The following is a 23,622-nucleotide window of genomic DNA, read 5'->3' on the forward strand; positions in this document are numbered from 1 at the left end:
ATCACGGAACTTCCTAATGAATACCCTTAGCCACAATGTGTGCCTACCAAGAAGACAAAGGGTTAGTTTTCTCTCCTCGTCTGGCTTCCAAGTGATCTTGGTTCCTTTTCTCTGGGATTTATAGTAACTACATGTCTCTCAAAAACTAACTTTAAGCCTTACCATTTTCTTCCTAACAAAAAAACACTAACCCACAAACACCTCATAAATACAGTAGAGTAGAATGAAATCAACGGAATTAACTATGAATTTCTTAGACATATTTTTAAATTAAGATTTACTAAAAATGAGAATATGATCTGTTGTTTGTTGATCTTGACCTTTATTGACCTTTATTTATTCAGAGTAACTGAAATTTTTCATAAAACTGATGATTATGGGCAAGCATATAGCAAGTTTTTGCTTTTGAAATGAATTTCAGTATAAGGTCATGCAAAGCAAAATATGAAACAAATAATTTAAAGAAAAACCAGACTGACACTAAATTACACATTCAGTGGTGGTACTGCTCCTATAGGAGATTGATGTGATAGGAATATTTTAGGCCTCAGAGCAGTGGGAAAAAGAACAGCAAACAGGAACCACAGGGAAAGCAGCAGGTATGGCGAAATGGAATTTATTCTGATTAGGATTCTTCACAGAATAAAGTTGTGAAAGTGCATAGGCCAAGCAGGCTACCTTGTGCAGTTCCCTGGTCTGAGTTCTGTGCTAGTGCCTTCGTCTTAGTATGTGCTCCGTGGTTGGCCTCTGGTACGCAAACAGGCCACCAGCTATGACCCATGACAGCCAGCTTCAGACTCCTCACTCCAGTGTGCATCTCGTTTCTCTGCCACAAGTTTGATGAATTGAGAGTGACTGGCATAAAGCTTCAGTTTATCGCTGATGTCCACCCATTTCACTTTTCCAGCATCATCTCCAGCTTCTAGGGTAATACTGTCCATTATCTCACCTGATTACCAAAGAAAAACCAACACTAAGGAAAAGAAATTCATTTATTCATTTCTTTTTTCAGCATAATTGTGTTATCTTCAAGTATTTTTACTAAAATTAATCTTAAATTATCACTGTATTGGGTGACAAAGTGAATTACAAACTAAAATATTCCAAAATGTCCAAAGTTCTACCAAGTTCCTAAATTTTATGTAGATGTACCAATAAGAGTTTCTTTTTAAAAAGAATACTATCCTTTAAAAAATTTTATGAGTATGAAATTTTATACCAAAATAAATCTCAAAAGGGTTACAGACCTAAATGTAAAAAAAGAACAAATAACTGGTGACTCCTTTTATAGCTTTAAAGTAAGTGGACTTTTCTATACATGATAACAAATTAGAAACCAACAAAAAATATTTATATGTAAATACAGGTATAAAAATATTTCTAGGGGCCGGCGTTGTGGCTCAGCGGGTTAAAACCCCAGCCTGCAGCGCCGGCATCCCATATGGGTGCCGGTTTGAGTCTACTTCCGATCCAGCTCTCTGCTATGGCCTGGGAAAGCAGCAGAAGATGGCCCAAGTCCTTGGGCTCCTATACTCACATGGGAGACCCGGAAGAAGCTCCTGGCTTCTGGCTTCCAATCATCTCAGCTCTGGCCATTGCGGTCACTTGGGGAGTAAACCAACAGAATGGAAGACCTCTCTCTCTCTGGCTCTACCTCTCTCTCTGTAACTCTTTCACATAAATAAAATAAATCTTTTAAAAAAATATTTCTAGCTATAATTATAAAAAATTAAAAATAAGTGCTCTCCATCACAATACAGGATGTAAATAGCACATTTTTATATGAAAATTTGGCAATGTTTACCAAGTGCTTTTTTAAAAAAAAAGATTTTATTTATTTGAGAGGTAGAGTTATAGTTACAGTGAGAGGGAGAAACAGAGAGAAAGGTCTTCCACCTGCTGGTTCATTCCTCAAATGGCCCCAACAGCAGGAGCTGGGCCAATCTAAAGCCAGGAACTTCTTCTGGGTCTCCTACACAGGTACAGGGTCCCAAGTTCTTCAGCCATCTTGTACTGCTTTCCCAGACCATAGCAGAGAGCTGGATCGAAAGCAGAGCAGCTGGGATTCAAAGTGGAACTGCAGGCAGCAGCTTTACCCGCTATGCCACAGCACTGGCCCCAACCAAGTGCTTTTAGAAAGTAAATGCTCCAGGCTTGTTTGGTCTAGTGGTTAAGACATCTATATCCCATATCAGAGTGCCTGGGTTCAAGTCCTAGCTCTACTCCTGCTTTCTGCTAATGCACATGCTAGGGAGCAGGGAGTGATGGCTCAGGTAGTTGGCTCTCAGTCATTCGCACAGGAGGCCTGAACGGAACTCCTGACTGCCAGCTTCAGGCTTGTGGGTGGGCATTTCAGGAATGAACCAATGGACAGGAACTCTCTTTCTCTGACTCTCAAATAAATTTGTTCAAAATTCTACTGATAAACACTCTACCTCTCAAAAAGAAAAAACGTCATAAATATACACAAGTAATGATCTTCATACATAATTTATATATATGCATACATATATTTATTTATGGGCATCATTCCATGTCGGTATACACAGATCTACTTCCCTAAGGTAGACAGAGGGGAGAGAGAGAGAGAGAGAGACAGAAGGAGAGATATCCCAAATGCCTGTAAGCAGGCTGGGTCAAGGCTGGGAGCCAGGAGCACAGTCCAGGTCTCCCTTATGGATGACAGAAGCCCAATTACTTGAACCATTACTGCTGTCTCTCAGGATCTGCATTATCAGGAAACTGGAGTTAGAAGCTTGACCCAAGTATTGAATCCAGGCACCCTGATATGAGAGGTATCTTAACCACCCGTCCCATGATATATTTTTAAGTAAAAACATCAAGCAAGCAGAATGTACCATTTAGCTCATTTTATTAAACCAAAACAAACAAATTTTTTTTTAAAAAGCTATATTAAGTCTGGAAGAAGACATACCAAAACATTAACAGTAATTATCTTTCAGTAATAACATAACTAATATTTTTAATATTTTCTTTCTTCACATCATCAATTTCCTAAATAACTATTAATAAAATGTATTACCACTACTTTTATAACAATCACAATAAAATAATAAAGGTATTGCTTAAAAGAACTAATCCTTGGGCCGGCACTATGGCTCACTTGGTTAATCCTCCACCTGCAGAGTGGCATCCCATATGAGCGCCAGGTTCTAGTCCCGGCTGCTCTTCTTCCAGTACAGCTCTCTGCTGTGGCCCGGGAGGGCAGTGGAGGATGGCCCAAGTGCTTGGGTGCCTGCACCCGCGTGGGAGACCAGGAAGAAGCACCTGGCTCCTGGCTTCGGATCGGCACTGTGCCAGCCATAACGGCCATTTGGGGAGTGAACAAATGGAAGGAAGACCTTTCTGTCTCTCTCACTGTCTTTAACTCTACCTGTCAAATAAAAAAAAAGAACTAATCCTTTAGCATACAAGTTTCTAAATGTCACTGCTAAAATGGTTCCTCTTTGTGTACTCTCATTATAACTACAACAACCAACCATCAATAGAGAACGAGAATTAACTTTAGGGGCCAGCATTTTGTGACAGCACATCCCATGTGAGCTCCAGTTCATGTCCCAGCTGCTCCACGTTCAATTCAACTCCCTGTTAATGGCCCAGGAAAAGCAGCGGAGGATGGCCAAAGTGTCTGGGCTCCCACCACCCACACGAGAGACCCGGATGAAGCTCCTGGATCATGGCTTTGGCCTGGGCCAACCCTGGCTGTTGTGGCCATGTGGGAAGTGAACCAGAAAATGGAAGATCTCTCTCTTGGTCTCTCCCTCTCTCTCTGTAACCCTAACTTTCAAATAAACAAATCTTTTTGAAAAAAGTAAACTTTGGTCCAAAAATTAAATTGAAGTTCTCATTATTATCTAAAGAAAAGCTTCCTCTAACATCATGTTCTTTATCAGAACTAATAATATCTGTAAGGTTTTTACTTCCAGTTCTGGTTACCTAATAAACTATATAAAACAAAATTTCTAAATAGTTTAAAGAGGTATGGTCTGACATGCAAACAGTTTGGAAGTTACCACTTGTCGCTCCCCCTCTTCGTGGAGGAACGACACAGGACCCTGCGCTGTTCTTTCGTCTGCTCGGCCCTCCCCGGGTTTGCTGCTGGTCCTTCCCGGGTTGGCTACTATCCCTTCCACCTCCGTGGAAGGGCAGTTCCCCCTGGCCGCATTCCCCACTTCCGCAGGGGAGCGGCACACCGCCGGCCGGTTCTCTCGGGGGCTGCACGGGTTCCCTTAGATGTTCCCCATAGATGTTCCTGGTGCATGCCGTCTCTCTCCTCCTTTATAGTCCTCCTCCGCCAATCCTAACTCGGCTGCCCACACGCCGAGTACGCTGCTCTCCTCCAATCAGGAGCAAGTCCTACAGTTTATTGGCTGAACTGGAGGCAGCTGTGTAGAAGCTGTTTTCTTCTCTCCCAGCGCCATATTGTGGGAGAGCAGATGCATAGAATAAGTCCCAATTCCAGTAACAGTCTAGTCCGGATTGCTCCCCACAGATCCCCCTTTCTTTTTATTTTTGGCGTTGATACGCGCCTGTCTTCGGTGCCCCGTGGCACACACTCTGCTCTACTTGCTAGAGTTGCCACAGGCTCTTACAAGTCCTATCAATCAGGCAAACCGAATCCAGGTCCTCTCTTCGCCATGTTGTGAGGAGGTTTTTAGGCGCTGATGCGTGCCTGTGTTCGGTGCCCTGCAGCGCATGCTCTGCTCTGCCTGCAGGGGCTTACAAGCCCTAACAATCAGGCAAACCGAATCCAAGCCTTCTCATTGCCGTATTGTGGGGGAGACTTATTAGTGTTGGTTCGTGCCTATCTTCGGTGACCTGCAGCTCATACTCTGGTCGAGCTGCTTGCTGGTGCTTACCGCCTTAATCAGGCAGACCGAATCCAAGCCTCCTAATTTTTGTGTTGTGGGGAAGCCTTACTGATGTTAATTCGTGCCTGTCTTCGGTGACCTGCGGCGCATAAGCTGCTAGCCGCCGCAGGTGCTCATCGCCTCACTTAATCAGGCAGACCGAATCCAAGCTCTCTCACTGCCATGTTGAGGGGAGGCCTTTCTATTTCTCTATCTCCGGGCATTCCTACTTCTCCCATTTTACTTCCATCTTCCAGCATTCCTATTTCTCTCACTTTACTTCCAAACTTCTGTTTCTCTTATCCCCGCAGCTTCCCGCTCTCATTCTTATCCCCGCGGCTTCCGGGCTGCGCCCGCCCCGAGGCTGCTTCTCGGCAGCTTTCCGGCTCTGAGCCGCTTCAGCCCGCACCTCTCTCATCTGCGAGGCTTCGCGGCTCTGCGCGGCTCGGCTTTGCGCGCACACTCCGCGGTCTCCGCGCTAGCCCCGCGTTCCCTATGTACTTGAGCCCCGCACGCTCTGTCTGCGCGCGGCAGCCTCCGCGAGTCACACAGCGTAGCTTACGTGTCCGCCACTAGCATTCAATCTAAGTTCCCCGGGCTAGCCTGGCGAATTCAACCCAGCTCACGTCTCCGCCCCATGGTTTGGCTTCCCGTCCTTTGCTCCCCGGGCTAATCAGACGGATCCCAATCCGGCTTACGTTTCAGCTTCTGGTTTCAACTTTTCGCCCCCTATTCCCGGGCTAACTTGAGAACCCCAAAGTGGCTTTCGTTTCCGCCTTGGCCTGCCCCCCGCGGCTTCAATTTCCCTAACATTTTTCTCTACCCAGTATGTTTCCCCAAACTTTCCTCCAACAATACTCCTCCCTCATTTCTCCTGGCCTCTCCCCACAGTCCGCATCCGAGTCTGTTTGTTCTAGCTTTCACTTTCGCTTTTGACCTTAGAGATTTCTCCCAGCTTCCCCCCGTAGTCCGTATCTGAGTCTATGCCTAGGCTTTCAATAGCTTCTTCCGGCACCTTTTTCGTCCAGCTTTTCCCTAGGCTGTTTGCTAGTCTCTCTCTCCGATATTTTCCCTAGGCTGTTTGCTAGTCTCTCTCTCCGATATTTTCCCAGTTCTTCCCGTTTCTTCCCTCCTAAGTTTCATATCCGTCCTAAGTTTCCTATCCGAGCTAGGTTTCCTATCCGAGTCACGGCACCATTATGTCGCTCCCCCTCTTCGTGGAGGAACGACACCAAACCCTGCCTAGGCTTCATATCCGAGTCACGGCACCATTATGTCGCTCCCCCTCTTCGTGGAGGAACGACACAGGACCCTGCGCTGTTCTTTCGTCTGCTCGGCCCTCCCCGGGTTTGCTGCTGGTCCTTCCCGGGTTGGCTACTATCCCTTCCACCTCCGTGGAAGGGCAGTTCCCCCTGGCCACATTCCCCACTTCCGCAGGGGAGCGGCACACCGCCGGCCGGCTCTCTGGGGGCTGCACAGGTGTTTCCTTAGATGTTCCCCTTAGATGTTCCTGGTGAATGCCGTCTCTCTCCTCCTTTATAGTCCTCCTCCGCCAATCCTAACTCGGCTGCCCACACGCCGAGTATGCCGCTCTCCTCCAATCAGGAGTAGGTCCTACAGTTTATTGGTTGAACTGGAGGCAGCTGCGTAGAAGCTGTTTTCTTCTCTCCCAGCGCCATATTGTGGGAGAGCAGATGCATAGAATAAGTCTTAATTCCAGTAACTCAGTCTAGTCCGGATTGCTCCCCACAACCACTCCCATTATCACAAGAAAAAAAGCTGAACAAAATGAAAATCAACCACTCTTCTTAGATGCATAAAAGAACTGAAGTCACAGTGTACTCTGACACCCCAAAAACTGGAGAGACAGGAAAATAACGGGCAATCACAATTCACCAGTAACAGAAGCCCACCACTGAAGCCAGCAAAACTGTTGAAAAACTTAAAGGATAACTGACTAATTGCTGGCAACTAATGTGTGAACTAGCATGAGAGATAACATATCCTGGAAGCCCAGTCTTAGCGCTGGGGTGGAAGAACATATCTGTGACTTTTGCTTGTAGGAATGCTACCAGATTTTCTGGGCAAAGACTGGAGAAAAATTCCCTCTCGCTTCCACCATGGATAGGGGAAAAGCAACCATTTTTGAAATATGTCCACAGCCTACTGCCCTCAGGAAAAAGTACTTTACCAAGACCTAAGCAAACTAAGGAAAGGAAAATACCCAATTCCAGCTCTGTCTGCCTTCCTGTGTCACTTAAGGATGGAAGCAGGAGGAGTGGAAGCTGAGAAGCAGTTGCGAAGGGGACAGCACAGGAGCAGAGGCTCACTAAAAGACAACCTCAGACTTTTCCTGTGAGTCCCCTCAATTCATGCCTAGCTTTCAAAAAACACCAGAAGGGGCCAGCACTGTAATGTAGCAGGTAAAGCCACTGCTTGCAGTGCCGGCATCCCATATGGGTGCCAGTTCAAGTCCCAGCTGCTCCACTTCCAGTCCAGCTCTCTGCTAGGGCCTGGGAAAGCAGTAGAAGATGGCCCAAGTCCTTGGGCCCCTGTACCCACGTGGGAGACCCGAAGGAAGCTCCTGGCTCCCGGTTTCAGATCAGCCCAGCTCCGGCCGTGTGGCCAACTGGAGAATGAACCAGCAGATGGAAGACCTCTCTCTCTCTCTCTGCCTCTCCTTCTCTCTCTGTGTAACTCTGACTTTCAAATAAATAATAAATAAATCTTTAAAAAAAAAAAAAAAAACACTAGAAGGCATGCTAAAAGGCCAAAATAGCCTAAAGAGACAAAGTAAGCCTTAGAATCAAACTTAGATATGACAGAAATTTGGGAATTATTAGGACATTTATTTTAAAATTTAAAGAGAAAAAGGGAGAATGAAAATAATGAACCCATAACCTATACAAGTATAATCAATCTGAAGAATTAGTCATTGTTTTTTTTTTTAGTCATTGTTTTTAACCCCAAAAATAAAGTTAATAAATTTATCTGAACTTAAGTTGTACAGACCTTCTTCTAAGCTGCATTTGAGTATTTCTTCAGAATTCTCAATACCACAAGAATAATTTTTTTACTCTCTTGATTATAATAGTTGTATAGAACAAATGGAAATAGCACTGGGAGTTACCCCAGGCTCAACAAGAAAAAGTAGAGAATGGGGATGGATTGTAGCACAGTGAGTAAAGCTACCACCTACAACACAAGCATCCCATTTGTGTGGCAGTTCAAGTCTCAGCTGCCCCACTTACAATCCAGCTCCCTGATAATGGTGTGAGAAAAGCAGTAACAGATGGCCAAGTGCTTGGGCCCCTGCACCAACATGGGAGACCCAGAAGTTTCCTGGCTTTGGTTTGGCTCAATCCCGGCCATTGTAGTCATCTTGGGGGTGAGCCAAAACATAGAAGATCTCTTTGTCTCACCTTCTCTCCCTCCAACTCTGACTTTCAAATAATTTTTTTCTAAAAAAATGCAGCGAATATTGATCATCTATTTTTAGCCCATTTTACAAGTGAAAAAAAACTGACTCCAAGAGGACAAGTGATTTGCACAGGGTCACACAGCTCTGAAGAGCCATGAGTAGAACATTCAGTTCACTGACAGGGCCCTCACGTCATTATGCTACAGACAGAAACAAATATTTAAACTGTCATCTAATTTATTAACAAAATGTTATATTTCAAGGGACATACTTATATTCAATGTTTAAAGATCCCAATCTTTAAAGATTAAATTTTCTCTCTCTCTTTTTTTTTTTATTAGTCCTGCCCTTAGTTCTTATGTATGTTCCTGTCCCTTTCACTAAATCAGGGACGTGGGAAGCCTCCAGATGGAGACCTTTCCTTTCTGTTTGGAGCAGGAACTGGTTCTTGTCTCCTGTTTCCTCCCCATTGCTGATGGGGCTGTGTGAACCAGTAGCAGCAGCAGTGGCAGAAAGAAATCAATGTGGATAAAGGGATCCATAGGTTAAAGGGCAACTGCCACGTGATCCAGAGATCAGAGTTTGCTCCAAGCTGACATGTACTCGGGCAAGGAGTACTTTCACAGACAAGCCTCATCGGCCCAGCAGTGAATGGAGTGGTACCAGAGATGTGAGAAGTGACAGATACCGCCACACCCTAGATCCACTTAGGTTCCTACAACCGCGACTTCCATGTGCTGGTCCAGGGAGAGCAAAGCTGCTTAAAGCAATGCCGGGCACCGAAGGCCAGATAGGAAGGTGCCCGAGTCGATCCCACCCACCCACCCACCCCCGCTTTCCTGTGGAGCCCATTGTGCGGGAGAAGTGTGCCCCTGTCCGCTTGTTCGTGTGGCTCCCATGCGCTTGCCACCGCCATGGGGCGCCGGGGCCAGCGCGAGCCTTGGTGGCCCGGGAGCGGCTTGTTGGGGAGAGCCGAGTGTCCCCTTTCTTTTTGTAGTAAGGGATTTGACTCCCCTCAAAAAATTTTTAAAATCTGAAAAAGTATACATTTCTTAGCACCAAATATTTTGGTACTGCTTTGTGCTTTAATAATGCATGTATATCATAAAAATATTTCAAACAGTATGTTAGATATAAATCCCATTTACTTTATCACTGCCATACTTTCCATTCACATCCCCAGTTACTTCTGTTTATGTTTGCAATAAATGAAACTGAGCTGGCATTGCGGCATGGCAGGTAAAGCTGCTGCCTGCAACACCGGTATCCCTTGTGGCTGCTGGGTCACGTCCTTCTGCTCCACTTGCGATCCAGCTCCCTGCTAACGGCCTGGGGAAAAGCAGCAGAAGACAGGCCAAGTACTTGGGTCCCTGCCACACAAGTGAGAGACCTGGATGAAGTTCCTGGCTCCTGGATCTGGCCTGGCCATTGCAGACTTCTGGGGAGTGAACCAGCAGACAAAGGATCTCTTTCTCTCTTTCTACCTCTCTATCTGTAACTCTTTCAAATATGTAAATAAGTCTTTAAATAAAAATAAGTGAAATCATACTATAAAAATAACAACAATACAATTTTAGCCCATAAACACAACCTTAAATTCATATGCTACCAACAGATTAAAGAAATGGTGATAATACCTTTGAAGTTTTTCTCTATATATCCTTTGAAAATCAACAATTTAACTTTTACATAAATACAATCCTACAATCAGTAGTACATTGGCTTAAGATGCTAAAACTGTGCAGATGTAAGCATGCCCCAAGAGAATGCTTGGCTGATATTGATCCTCCAATGCCAGTCACTTCAATAAATACAAGTATAAAATTACCTGTTTCATCATGGTAGTTCACAGCTTCTGTCTCCACCCATGCGTTATCAGTGTTCCGGGGATCATCTACATATCCCTTATATATCTATTTTTAAAGGACACAGATTTAAAAAAAGAAAAATTCTAAGGTTAAAACAGGAATGAGCAGATTCAAGTCCACTAGATTCAGAAATGTAAACACTTTGTTATACAATAATATAAACATATCTAATAATATCGTATACTTAAAAACGTTTAAGATGACATTATGTTTTTTACCCAAAAAAAGTTTTTTTTAATTGTTTATTTGAAAGGCAGTGAGAAAGAGAGAGAAAGACAGACAGATGAAGATCTCTCATTTGCTAGTTCACTCCTCAAATGTCCACAAACGCCAGAGATAGGCCAAGGCAAAGCTAGGAGCCAGGAATTCAATCCAGGTCTCTCAATGGGTGGCAGGAAACCAACTAGCTGAGCTTTGGACTTCAGGGTCAAGAGTTCTTTAGGGGCCGGGGCCTGGGCTCACTAGACTAAACTTCCGCCTGCAGCGCCGGTACTCCGGGTTCTAGTCCCGGTTGGGGCACTGGTTCTGTCCCAGCTGCTCCTCTTCCAGTCCAGCTCTCTGCTGTGGCCAGGGAGTGCAGTGGAGGATGGCCCAGGTTCTTGGGCCCTGTACCCGCATGGGAGACCAGAAGCACCTGGCTCCTGGCTTCAGATTGGCGCTGCACGCCGGCCGCAGAGGCCATTGGAGGGTGAACCAACAGAAAAAGAAGACCTTTCTCTCTGTCTCTCTCTCTCTCACTGTCCACTTTGCCTGTCAAAAAAAAAAGAGTTCTTTAGGGCATGAGCCTGTTCTCTATGGTCGGCAATATCAAGTTTTATCAGTGTGTGTTGCTCCTCTGTTTGTACTTGCTCAGGTACAACAATGGCCTGGGAGAGCAATAGAAGATGGCCCAAGTCCTTGGCCCCCTGCACCCATATGGGAGACCCAGAAGAAGCTCCTGGCTCCTGGCTTTGGATCTAGCCATTTGTGGAGTGAACCAGCATATGGAAGACCTTTCTCTCTGTCTCTCCCTCTCTTTCTGTCTGTAATTCTGCCTCTCAATAGATAAATCTTTAAAAAAAAGAAAAAGTGCAACAGCTGGGACACAAACTGGCATCCATGTGAGATGCCGGCACCACAGGCAGCAGCTTTACCCACTATGAAACAGCACCGGCCCCTATTCATTTCCTTATTATTAGTGCACATTACAAATTGTTTCTTTTGTTAAACACCACTGAGTGTATAGATAAAAAAAAAATTGCCAGAGTTAAATGGTTATCAACCAGAAAAATTCTGTATCACATAATTTAAAACGTGGGGTCGCCGGCGCCGTGGCTCAATAGGCTAATCCTCCACCTTGCGGCGCCGGCACACCGGGTTCTAGTCCCGGTTGGGGCGCCGGATTCTGTCCCGGTTGCCCCTCTTCCAGGCCAGCTCTCTGCTATGGCCAGGGAGTGCAGTGGAGGATGGCCCAGGTGCTTGGGCCCTGCACCCCATGGGAGACCAGGAAAAGCACCTGGCTCCTGGCTCCTGCCATCGGATCAGCGCGGTGCGCCGGCTGCAGCGGCGGCCATTGGAGGGTGAACCAACGGCAAAGGAAGACCTTTCTCTCTGTCTCTCTCTCACTGTCCACTCTGCCTGTCAAAAAAAAAAAAAAAAAAAAAGTGGGGCCAGCACTGTGGCATAGCAGGTAAAGCCACCACCACCTGCAACACCAACATCCCATATGGGCACTGGTTCGAGTACAGACTACTCCACTTCTGATTCAGCTTTCTACTAATGTGCCTGGGAAAGCAGCAGAAGCTCCTAGCTCCTGGTTTCAGCCTGGTCTAGGCCTGGCCATTGAGGCCATCTGAGGAGTGAACCAGTGGATAGACAACTTCTCTCTCTGCCTCTCCCTCTCCGTAACTCCGCCTTTCAAATAAACAAACAGATCTAAAAAAAGGGGAGGGGAGTGGAGGGCAAGAGAGGGAAGGGAGGGAAAGTATATAGTTGTTCAAGAAGAGCTGAACTCACTTCTCTGCTAAAAACTGGTTTTCTGTTGGCTAGTACTCAGGAAGTACCTTGTTTATCACAGTAATTCACATCTAGTCTGAAGAAAAACTAAGTGAAAAAAGTAAAGATATAATTGACCTAAAGTTGGGCTATAAAATTTTAAATTGAAATCTATTTGGCCGGCGCCGCAGCTCACTAGGCTAATCCTCTGCCTTGCGGCGCCGGCACACCAGGTTCTAGTCCTGGTCGGGGCGCCGGATTCTGTCCCAGTTGCCCCTCTTCCAGGCCAGCTCTCTGCTGTGGCCAGGGAGTGCAGTGGAGGATGGCCCAAGTGCACCCGCATGGGAGACCAGGATAAGTACCTGGCTCCTGCCATCGGATCAGCGCGGTGTGCTGGCCACGGCAGCCTTTGGAGGAGGGTGAACCAGGGTGAACCAACGGCAAAGGAAGACCTTTGTCTCTGTCTCTCTCTCTCTCACTGTCCACTCTGCCTGTCAAAATAAATAAATAAATAAATAAATAAATAAATAAATAAATAAAATCTATTTACATAAAGATCTATAATTTAAGTTGCTTTTGTGATTATGGAATTCCACCTTATTTAGGGAAGGAAGTATCAGATTTCCTGGCGAACTGGGAAGTCATTTTCAATAATCCATAGAACTGAATTCCTTCTAGGAACCACCATTTCTTACCACCAGATGATCCTGGCTGAAGAGTCTGTGCAACTGTTTCTCTATTTCTCTCTTTTCAGCACTGGATTTCTGTAAGGAGTTGAGAGCTTCCTCACCAAATTCTCTTTTCAGTGCAGCACTAATCTTCTCTCCTGGGTCCACCATGCCCTAAGAGTCAGATTTTTTAAAAAGTAAAAAGTTTTGATTCATTAAACCAATACTTATTGAGTGCTTCAGTTATTCTATCTGCCCATAATAGTAATCCTTATTTCTCTGTGATATTTTCTTCTCCAAATCACTTATTTCTAGTAGAAGCAGCCAATAATAATACATCATACAACTGGCCACAGTGATGGGTCCAGGGTGGAAAAGTGAGCCAATCAAACTCATTTCCATGTACTTTCCAAGTTGAAACTAGAAAAAGAAGGCCTGGAGGCAACAAAGAACAAAGTAAATCAATTCTTCTCCCATTGTTCATTCCATCCCATCCACACGGACATCTTCAACATTCCCAGAACATGCCATACTCCTACCTGTGGGCCTCTGCAGCTGCTGTCACCTTTGTCCACAACACTTTTCCGAAGGTATCCACATGGTTCATTCATTCACTTCCTTCAGATTTATATTCAAATGTCAACTCCTCATGGAGGCCTTCTCTTAACTATCCTATCTAAAAATTGTGAGTCTTTAAATACTTCCTAAATAGGTCTCTTACCTACCTCTAGTATTTTTAATATTTATCCCCTTCAAACATACAACCTATTTAATACATTCACCTTAAATTATCTGTCTCTCCCATTGGAATATGAATACCAAAACATGGATTTTTGTTTATACTGCTCTGTTGCACACTCTGTATCTATCATATTAACTGACAAAAAGAAGATACATAAATATATTGATTAGATTAATAATTCTCGAGAATGGTGCAGAAAGCAGCTCTCTGACTGATCAGAATTTATAATGACAATAAAAATATTATATTCTATACACCCATGTGGGAGACCAGCAGGGGGCACCTGGCTCCTGGCTTTGGATTGGCGCAGCGCCTGCCATAGTGGCCATTTGGGGAGTGAACCAGCGGAAGGAGGACCTTTCTCTCCGTCTCTCACTGTCTATAACTCTACCTGTCAAATAAAAAAATATATTATATTCTATGAAGAAATCATTATTTCCAAAATGCATTCAGCACAAGTGAAATTTGATTATTTAGTGCATAATAATTAGCCCAAGCTAATTCTAGTCCATTTTCTTCTTACAAGGAAAAAAAATCTTACAGATAGCAGGGTATTTATAAAGAGTCATCCTCCCATCAAACTATCACTATTTCATAATAAACCATAAAATATAAAATCCTCAAGCTCCAAGATTTTAACCTATTAGTTAAGACATAGGTTAAAATGCTCTTTTCCCATATCAGAGTACCTGGGCTCAATCCCAGCATCTGACTCTATCTTCTGCTAATGCAGACCTTGGGAGGCAGCAATGATGCTTCAAATAACTGTGTTCCTGCTACCCATGTGAGAGACTTGAACTGTTCCTGGCTCTGATCCCAGCACAGTCCCAGCTACAGCAGCAATCTGGAAGTCAACCAGCAGATGGAAGCACTCTCACTAGTCTCTACCTCTCAAATTAAAATAAAAAATCATCTATACACACAGATCTCAACCACATATACACACATGTTAAAAGGACACTTCAAATATAATGCTGGCATATATTCAAACTACAAATCAAGAGAAGTACATTTTTCTTGATGATACTATGAAAAATTTCAAAACTGTAGAGCAGCAATTTTAGACATTTTATTATGTCTAAAGTTACCAGAATTCAACAACAACAACAAAAGCTTAAAATATTACGCTGGGCTTAGATGAGGGTTGCATTCTAAGATAAGACCTAACACAAGGCCAGCGCCACTGCTCACTTGGCTAATCCTCCGCCTGCGGTGCCAGCACACCGGGTTCTAGTCCCGGTCGGGGCGCCGGATTCTGTCCCGGTTGCCCCTCTTCCAGGCCAGCTCTCTGCTGTGGCCCAGGAAGGCAGTGGAGGATGGCCCAAGCGCTTGGGCCCTGCACCCGCATGGGAGACCAGGAGAAGCACCTGGCTCCTGGCTTCGGATCAGCACAGTGCGCCAGCCGTAGCGGCCATTTGGGGGGTAAACCAACGGAAGGAAGACCTTTCTCTGTCTCTCTCACTAACACTGCCTGTCAAAAACAAACAAACAAACAAACAAACAAAAAAAAGACCTAACAAGAATAAGGTGTTCACATGCTATCTCTAGGAATCCTGTGAGGTAGATGAGATTTTGCTTATTTGAAAGAGGATGGCTGGAACTCAGTGTCATCCAGATCCCAGGGGAAGGGCCAGAACACAAGCCTTGATCTAACTCCAACATCCATCTTTTTTCCAAAAAGTATAAAAATTAGACCCATGGCCAGCGCCATGGCTCACTAAGCTAATCCTCCGCCTGTGGCGCTGGTACTACGGGTTCTTGTACTGGTTGGGGCGCTGGATTCTGTCCCGGTTGCTCCTCTTCTGGTCCAGCTCTCTGCCGTGGCCCAGGAAGGCAGTGGAGGATGGCTCAGGTCCTTGGGCCCTGCACCCGCACGGGAGACCAGGAGAAGCACCTGGCTCCTGGCTTCAGATTGGCACTGTGCACCGGCCATAGCAGCCATTTGGGGGGTGAACCAGCGGAAGAAGGACCTCTCTGTCTACTCTCTCTCTCACTGTCTAACTCTGCTTCTCAAAAAAAAAAAAAAAAAAAAAAAAAAAAAAATTAGACCCAAATTCTAACAGCCTTGTATGATCCTAAACCTGTTGACAATGACATTTCACTGTTGCAATGAAAAACAAAAGAATTCTGTAATAGTAGGGAAGAAAGAAGGACAAGTGGAGGAGAAAACATCCACACACAATAACCAAGCATTAAGTAAATAACATAGGTAAAAAGAACTTAAAACATCAAGTTTAATACTCACCCCTGGGATTGCCCATTCTCCACAGTCTTTCCTTTTTATTGCAACAAACTGTAAGATGTGTTTCCCAGAAACAGGATGGGTGATTTTATTTCCACTGTTATCCTTTTTCCACCTGTGAATGGTAATGTTAAAATCATAACTTATTTAGAACAAAGATCAAGGTCCTATCTCAAGCTTGTGACAGTTATCAACACATTTTTCATTTTAAGAGTTATCTATAGATTTTTATTAGAAATAATTTATATTTAGCATCATTACAAATCAGGACAAATGTCTGTTTTACATAAAGGATACTGTATTACTGTATTCTCCATACTGAAAATTAGAGACATAAACAATTTTTACTACTTAAAAGTACCATCAAAAAAAGAAGTTGAAAAAATAACAGAATTTAAAGGAAGGTTATAAAAGTTTAAAAAAAGAAAAGTTCAAGGATCTTCTTTAAAAACTGCAGGTGGTGAAAAAGACCTGGTAATATCTTCTTTTAACAGTTCACAATCTGTTATTAAGTATAAGAAACTAGAGGCCGGTGCTGTGGCATAGCGAGTAAAGCTGCCATCTGCAGTGCCGGTATCCCATATGGGCACTAGTTCAAGTCCCGGCTGCTCCACTTCTGATCTAGCTCTCTGCAGTGGCCTGGGACAGTAGTAGAAGATGACCCAAGTCCTTAGCCACCTGCACCTGTGGGAGACTCAGAGGAAGCTCCTGGCTTAGGATCAACACAGCTCCAGCCTTTGCAGCCGTTTAGAGGCGTGAACCAGCAGATGGAAGACCTCTCTTTCTCTGCCTCTCCTTCTCTCTCTGTGTAACTCCAACTTTCAAATAACTAAACAAATATTTAAAAAAAAAAAAGTATAAGAAACCATATGGTACAGTTTCTGCTGGTGTCAAAAACTTTCCACTACTTCTGACTTTTTATGTTCTCTAATGAGAAGTGAAAAACATCTCATTCTATCCTTTAATTTGATATTTTGCATTCAATTGCACATGGTTTTGTAAAAAGTATCAAGGCAATGTTAACTTCAGAATACACTATTTCCATGGCTGGTGTTCTGGCATGGCAGCTTAAACAGCCACCTTTGATGCCAGCATCCCAGATGGGTGCCAGTTCCAGTCCTGAATGCTCCACTTCTGATCCAGCTCCCTGCTAACAGCTTGGGAAAGCAGCAGAGGATGGCTGAAGTGTTTGGGCCCCTGTACTCACATGGGCAACCTGGAAGAAGCTCCTGTCTCCTGGGCAGCAGTTGCAGCCATTTGGGCAGTGAACCAAAGGATGCAAGATCTCTCCATTTGTCCCTCTCCCTCTAACTCTTTCAAACAAATAAATCTATTTCTAATCACAGCCTCTTTCTCAGAGATGTTGATAAATCTCTCCTTCCCCTTCCTTACAACTACCTCCACTTGGAATTTTAAGAGTTGTTTTAATGGTTTCAAGAGACAAACATAAAGATTTTGAACTTTCAATACTGAATTTTAAAAAAAGTCTATGAACTAATCACTCTGGATGAGTGTAAATTTGGATGAGTTCCTAAATTTCTTTTTTTGTTTTTTAAATATTTTATCTGAAAGGTATAGTGACAGAAAGAGAGGAGGAAACACACAAAAGAGATCCACTATCCACTGATCCATTCCCCAAATGCCCATAGCAGCCTGGGCTAGACCAGGTAGAAACCAGAAACCAGGAACCCCCTGGTTCCTCGTATCCCACATGGGTGGTAGGGACCACAGCACTCAGGCCATCATCCGTTGCCCCCTAGGCAGACCAGCAGGAAGCTGGATTGGAAGCACAGGGTAGCCAGGACTCAAACCAGCACTCTGACATGAGATGTACTATCCCAAGACCACCATACCACAATCCCCAACCCTCTCAATTTCTTTACATCATAGCTGACTACCATATCTAATCCATAATTCCTCCCCTTAGAGAGCTCATAATGTAGCATCGAAGCTAGACACATCAAGTGAACAAATTATAAGATGTGATATTTTGATGAATAAAGAGAAATAAAAAATATAATTAAAATGCCAGACAGAAGAATGACATAAGCAAGAAACAAAGTCATAAAATAAAATAATGTGGGGGCCAGCTCCATGGCGCAGTAGTTTAATCCTCCGCCTGTGGCGCCAGCATACCATATGGGCGCCGGTTCTAGTCCAGCTCTCTGCTGTGGCCTGGGAAAGCAGTAGAAGATGGCCCAAGTCCTTGGGCCCCTGCACCCATGTGGGAGACCAGGAAGAAGCACCTGGCTCCTGGCTTCAGATCAGCACAGCTCCAGCCGTTGCAGCCATTTGGGGATTGAACCAACGGAAGGAAGACCTTACTCTCTGTCTCTCCCTCTCACTGTCTGTAACTCTACCTGTCAAATAAATAAATGAAATCTTAAAAAATAAAATAAAATAATGTGTTCAAGAAACTGAATATCTACATAGGCCATGGTACTATGGTTATCAGGGGGAAAATGGGGATAAGGCTGGAGGGAAAAAAATGAGGGATAAGGCTGGACAAAGAGGTTGGGAGTTTGTATCTCAGGATTCACCAAATTCATCTGCTTAGAGAACCAGAAATTATTTGTAAGCAGAGTAAAAGTATAATCAACTTGTATTTTAGAAAGTTCACTCATTTTGTCAAAAGCATGGAGGTCAGTTTGGAGAGGACCAAGACTGGTGGCAAGATCAGCAAGAAGACTGGTATCATAATCCAGGTAAAGGTGATGACGAGGACTGAAGGCAGAGACAGTGAGAACAGAAAGAGGAATGACTTTTGTTTAAGCTATTTATATAGCATTTGTCATGTGTCTGACACTGCTCTTGGTGCCTTAATATATTTATCCATTTAATGATTATTGATTTGTACTCATTTGAAAAGCACAGTGAGAGAGAGAGAGCCTCAAAGCCATACTGTACTATTGAAACATTATTATCTTTATTTTACAGATACATAAAGTGAGGTAGAGAAGTCAGATAACTGCCCAAGACTGTAGTGCTAACAGTAACGATATGAACCAAGACTGAACCCAGGCAGTCTGTTTCAAAATCTGTATTCATAATCACTGCTCAGTTAAATCAACAGAATCCTTACACTCATGAGATAACAGAAAGAATAAAAAGGTAAATGCTGGCTCTGTTCCCTCACAGACACTTTCTGGCTACTGCTGTATATCATACCCAAGGTTCTGAGTAAATAAAAACCCTTGCCTTCATCGTACCAGGCAGTCAGTTACAGCTGGGAGCAGAATGAGAGGCAACACAGAGATTGAGATAATGCTGGGCAAGAAAGTAAGGCCCAGAGAGTTTCCAAGATGGCAGATTAGGGAGAGAGCTTACTGCTCTAGTCTAGGGGAAGATAGTTTAAGAAAAGTGGAGAGAAGCCGGCGCCGTGGCTCAATAGGCTAATCCTCCACCTTGCGGCGCCGGCACACCGGGTTCTAGTCCCGGTCGGGGCGCCGGATTCTGTCCCGGTTGCCCCTCTTCCAGGCCAGCTCTCTGTTATGGCCAGGGAGTGCAGTGGAGGATGGCCCAGGTGCTTGGGCCCTGCACCCCATGGGAGACCAGGAAAAAGCACCTGGATCCTGGCTCCTGCCATCGGATCAGCGCGGTGCGCCGGCTGCAGCGGCGGCCATTGGAGGGTGAACCAACGGCAAAGGAAGACCTTTCTCTCTCTGTCTCTCTCTCTCACTGTCCACTCTGCCTGTCAAAAATAAAAAAAAAAAAAAAAAAAGAAAAAAAAAAAAAAAGAAAAGTGGAGAGAATGTAATCTCAGAGAAGAGTTAGGGAGAAAACTCCAGAGGAAACTCCACACAAATTAGAGAACATTGTGGACCTGGATGGTGTAGACACACACAACTTAGGACCCCAGCAGCTGAGAGCCTCAGCACCAGCTTTGGAGTGAGCTGAGACCAGAGTGTGGCAGCCCAAATCTTTGGAAATAAAGCTGTGGAAAGAGTTTTGCGGGAGTCTGGCTTGCAGCCCTGTGGGGGACAGTATACCTGCCAACCTAAAGGGAAAAAAAGGAGAGATGTTTCTCCCTCCCCGATCACTCAGCACTGGCATCCTGTATCTAGCAGAGAGAAGGCGGACGCCATTCTGGACATAAGTAAGAGCTGCATCAACTCGTGTCAGCACCCCCAGCAACCAGCAAGAGGAGATGCCTGAGTCTGGCTGGGAGAACTGATGGAGGCTGGGTGCTCATGGCTATGGGAGGCTTGTGTGCTGGGACTGTGAAAACACTGTGGCTGTGTGGGAGGGCACAGGGTGTGGCTGGGACTTTGAGCAATCACTGTGATGGTTCCACACACACAGGGCTCCCTGATACCCTGGTGAGGGTCACTGATATGGGATCCATGCTCAGACCGAGGACTGCGCAGATCTTTGTGTGGTTCTTGTGACAGCACAGATGAACACTTTACCCATAGGGGCTAACCCCCAGGCACTGGTCTCCTTTGAGGAGAGCAGATGAGCGTGAGACTATACCAACAGACCAGAACAAACTTCCCCTCTGATTAAAAAATAAAAGTAGATTTATACACCCCACTTGGGTGTCACCTCAGACACTCCATTCTCCCTAGAGCACTGAACAGAGCTCCCTGACCATACCCAGCACATGCCTCCGGGTATTCACTGAAAGAATGGACACTCCACTAAGGCACAGAGGCATAGTCCAAAGATAAAAGCCATCAAAGGGGGGAAAAAAAGTATTTCCACAAATACCTAATAATAAATGCAGCAATTCAAGAAACAAGAATAAGGAAGACAACATGATGCTCCCAAAAAAACACAACACTGCAATACTAGAATGTGAACATGAAGAAGTTGAAGAAATGCTAGAAAAAGAATGCAAGACATTGATTGCAGGATCACTTAGAAGTAATCAGAAACAAATCCATGAACCAAAGAAATCCATACATGACATGAATGAAAAATGTTCCCATGAAATTAAGACTTTAAGGAGAAATCAAAACAAAATATTAGAAATGAAGAATTCAACAGAACAAATTTTAAAAATGTGGTGGAAAGCCTTAACAACAAACTCAATGAGGCAGAAGAAAGAATACCCAAGTTAGAAGAAAAATCTCTGGAAATTTTATAGTCAGATCAAAACAAAAGAAGAAATAAAAAAAAAAACTAAAAAAGAGTGTTGGAGATTTGAGAAAATATACGGGTCTTAGGAGTTCTTAAAGGCATGGAAAGAGAGAATGGATTAGAAGACATTCCTAGTGAAAGAATTACAGAAAACTTGCCTAATTTGGAGAAAGAAATGGACATGTAAATACAGGAAACACATAGAACTCCTAACAGACATGACCAGAAAAGATCTTTATCACCACACATTGTGTCAAAAAGACACACAGAGGAAACATCATCCACATTCATGGGCCAAAGAATTAATATCATCAAAATATCCATACTACCATAAGCAATTGACAGATTCAATGTGATACTAATCAAAATACTAAGGACATTCTTCTCAGATATAGGAAAAATGATGCTGAAATTCATATGGAAACGCATGAGACTCCAAATAGCTAAGGCAATCTTGTACAACAAAAATAAAGCCGAAGGCATTATCATACCAGATTTCAAGACAAACTACAGGGCAGCAATAATCAAAACAGCCTGGTACTGGCACAAAAACAGATAGACAGAACAATGGAAAAAAAATAGAAACGCCAGAAATCAACCCGCACATCTACAACCAATTTATCTTTGACAAAGGAGCTAAAATCAATTCCTGGAGCAAGAACAATCTCTTCAATAAATGATGCTAGGAAAACTGGATCTCCACATGCAAGAAGTATGAAGCAAGACCCCTACCTTATACCTTACATAAAAATCCACTCAAAATGGATTAAAAAGACCTAAATCTATAACCCAATACCATCAAATTATTAGACAACATTGGGGAAACCATGCAAGACATTAGCATAGGCAAAGAATTCTTGGAAAAGACCCCAGAGGCACAAGCAATCAAAGCCAAAATTCACAAATGGGATTACACCAAACTGAGAAGCTTCTGTACCACAAAGAAACATTTAGCAAAGTGAAAAGGCAACTGACAAAATGGGAGACATTATTTGTGAATTATGCAACTGATAAAGGATTAACAACCAGAATATATAAAGAGCTCAAGAAACTCAACAACAAAACAAACAACCAGTTAAGAAATGGCAGAGGACCTAAATGGGCATTTTTCTTTTTTTGTCTTTTTTTTTTTTTTTAAGATTTATTTTATTTATTTGAAAGATAGAGTTACAAAGAGGGGTAGAGACACAGAGAGAGGTCTTCCATCCACTGGTTCACTCCCCAGATGGCTGCAACAGCTGGAGCTGCGCCGATTCAAAGAAAGGAGCCAGGAGCTTCCTCCAGGTCTCCCACGTGGGTGCAAGGGCCCAAGGACTTAGGCCATCTTTTACTGCTTTCCCAGGCCATAGCAGAGAGCTGGATCAGAAGAAGAGCAGCTGGGACTAGAACCGGCACCCATACAGGATGCCGGCGCCTCAGGCCAGGGCTTTAACCTGCTGCGACACAGCCAGCCCCAAAATGGGCATTTTTCAAAAGAAGAAATCCAAATGGCCAAAAAGCACTTGAAAAAATGCTCAGGATCACTAGCTATCAGAGAAATGCAAATCAAAACCACTATGTGGTTTCACCTTACCCCTGTTAGAATAGCTTTTATACAGAAATCAACAAAAAACAAATGCTTCCAAGAATGTGGGGGAAAAGGTACCCTAATCCACTGTTGGTGGGAATGTAAACTGGTATAGCCACTGTGAAAGACAGTATGCAGATACCTCCGAAATCTGAATACAGACCTACCATATGACCTACCCATCCCACTCCTGGAAATTTACCCAAGAGAAATGAAATCAGCATATGAAAGTTATCTGTACCCTATGTTTATTGTAGCTCAATTCTCAATAGCTAAGATATGGAATCAACCCAAATGCCCATCAACTGAAGACTGGATAAAGGTAGTTACAGGTATATACATCATAGAATACTGCACAGCAGTAAAAATTAAAAAAAAAAAAAATCCTGTCATTTGCAACAAAATGGATAAAACCGGAATATATCATACTTAGTGAAACAAGCTAGTCCCAAAAGGAAAAATACCATATGTACTCTCTGATCTGTGATAACTAATAGAGCACCTAAAAGATAATCCATAGAAGTGAAATTAACACTTCAAGATGCAATGATTTTGAACAGCCTTTGTCTGACTGTTGAGAAACAGTTTCTTTTTTCATACAATTTGTTGAACTCTTAGTAGAGTTAATCATATGTGTATATAGCTAATTGAAAACAGATCTTAGTAAAAAATAAGAATAGAAATAGGAGAGAGAGGAGGAAGAGGGGTGGGAGTCTGGGTTGAAGGGTGGGTACAGTGCAAAGAATCACTATACTCCTAAAGTTGTATGTATGAAAAGCATGAAGGTTGTATTCCTTAAATAAAAGGTTTCTGGGGAAAAATTTTAAGGAAAATAAGCTGTCTTCCTAGAGTTAAATTATCAAATCTTTATTATATCCCAGATTTGGGGGGAGGGAGAAGTTTCTCCTTGTAGAAAGGAAGGCCTCCAAAATATTAAAATTTAAGAAGTAACAATATTGAGGGATTTTGCACTATTTAAGAAACAAAGCATTATTTTCATGTGGAGACGCAGTTGGGTCAGTGAACAAATCCTAGAAGTAAAAAATTAAAAGGAAAAAGGATATGACAGAATACTCCAACTGCATTGAAGATTGGTGACGCCAAAGTCCATCTAAACATTAGGTTCAGCTACCTTCTTTATTCTGATTCATGCTCAAAAAAGGACCTTCCAAATACGATCTGGATTG

General features: G+C 43.6%; 1 protein-coding gene across 9 annotated transcripts in view; it reads right to left on the bottom strand.

The window, feature by feature from the left end:
* Positions 1–305: 305 nt before the first annotated feature.
* NUDT9 (nudix hydrolase 9) overlaps positions 306–23,622 on the bottom strand; it is a 33,243-nt gene continuing 9,926 nt past the window's right edge. For 6 of the 9 annotated variants that reach the window (XM_008267622.4, XM_002717030.5, XM_008267620.4 and 3 more), the window contains 4 exons: positions 15,790–15,901; positions 12,830–12,976; positions 10,121–10,205; positions 306–949 (listed from right to left, as the gene is read on the bottom strand). In XM_008267622.4, the coding sequence (XP_008265844.2) occupies positions 771–949; positions 10,121–10,205; positions 12,830–12,976; positions 15,790–15,901 (523 nt within the window). In that variant the 3' untranslated portion in view covers positions 306–770. The remainder of the gene's footprint in view (positions 950–10,120; positions 10,206–12,829; positions 12,977–15,789; positions 15,902–23,622) is intronic. The other 3 variants (XM_070047880.1, XM_070047879.1, XM_070047881.1) reach the window with 1 other exon arrangement.

Source organism: Oryctolagus cuniculus, chromosome 8 (genome assembly GCF_964237555.1).
Source record: "Oryctolagus cuniculus chromosome 8, mOryCun1.1, whole genome shotgun sequence".
In the NCBI taxonomy this organism is placed as follows: Eukaryota; Metazoa; Chordata; class Mammalia; order Lagomorpha; family Leporidae; genus Oryctolagus; species Oryctolagus cuniculus.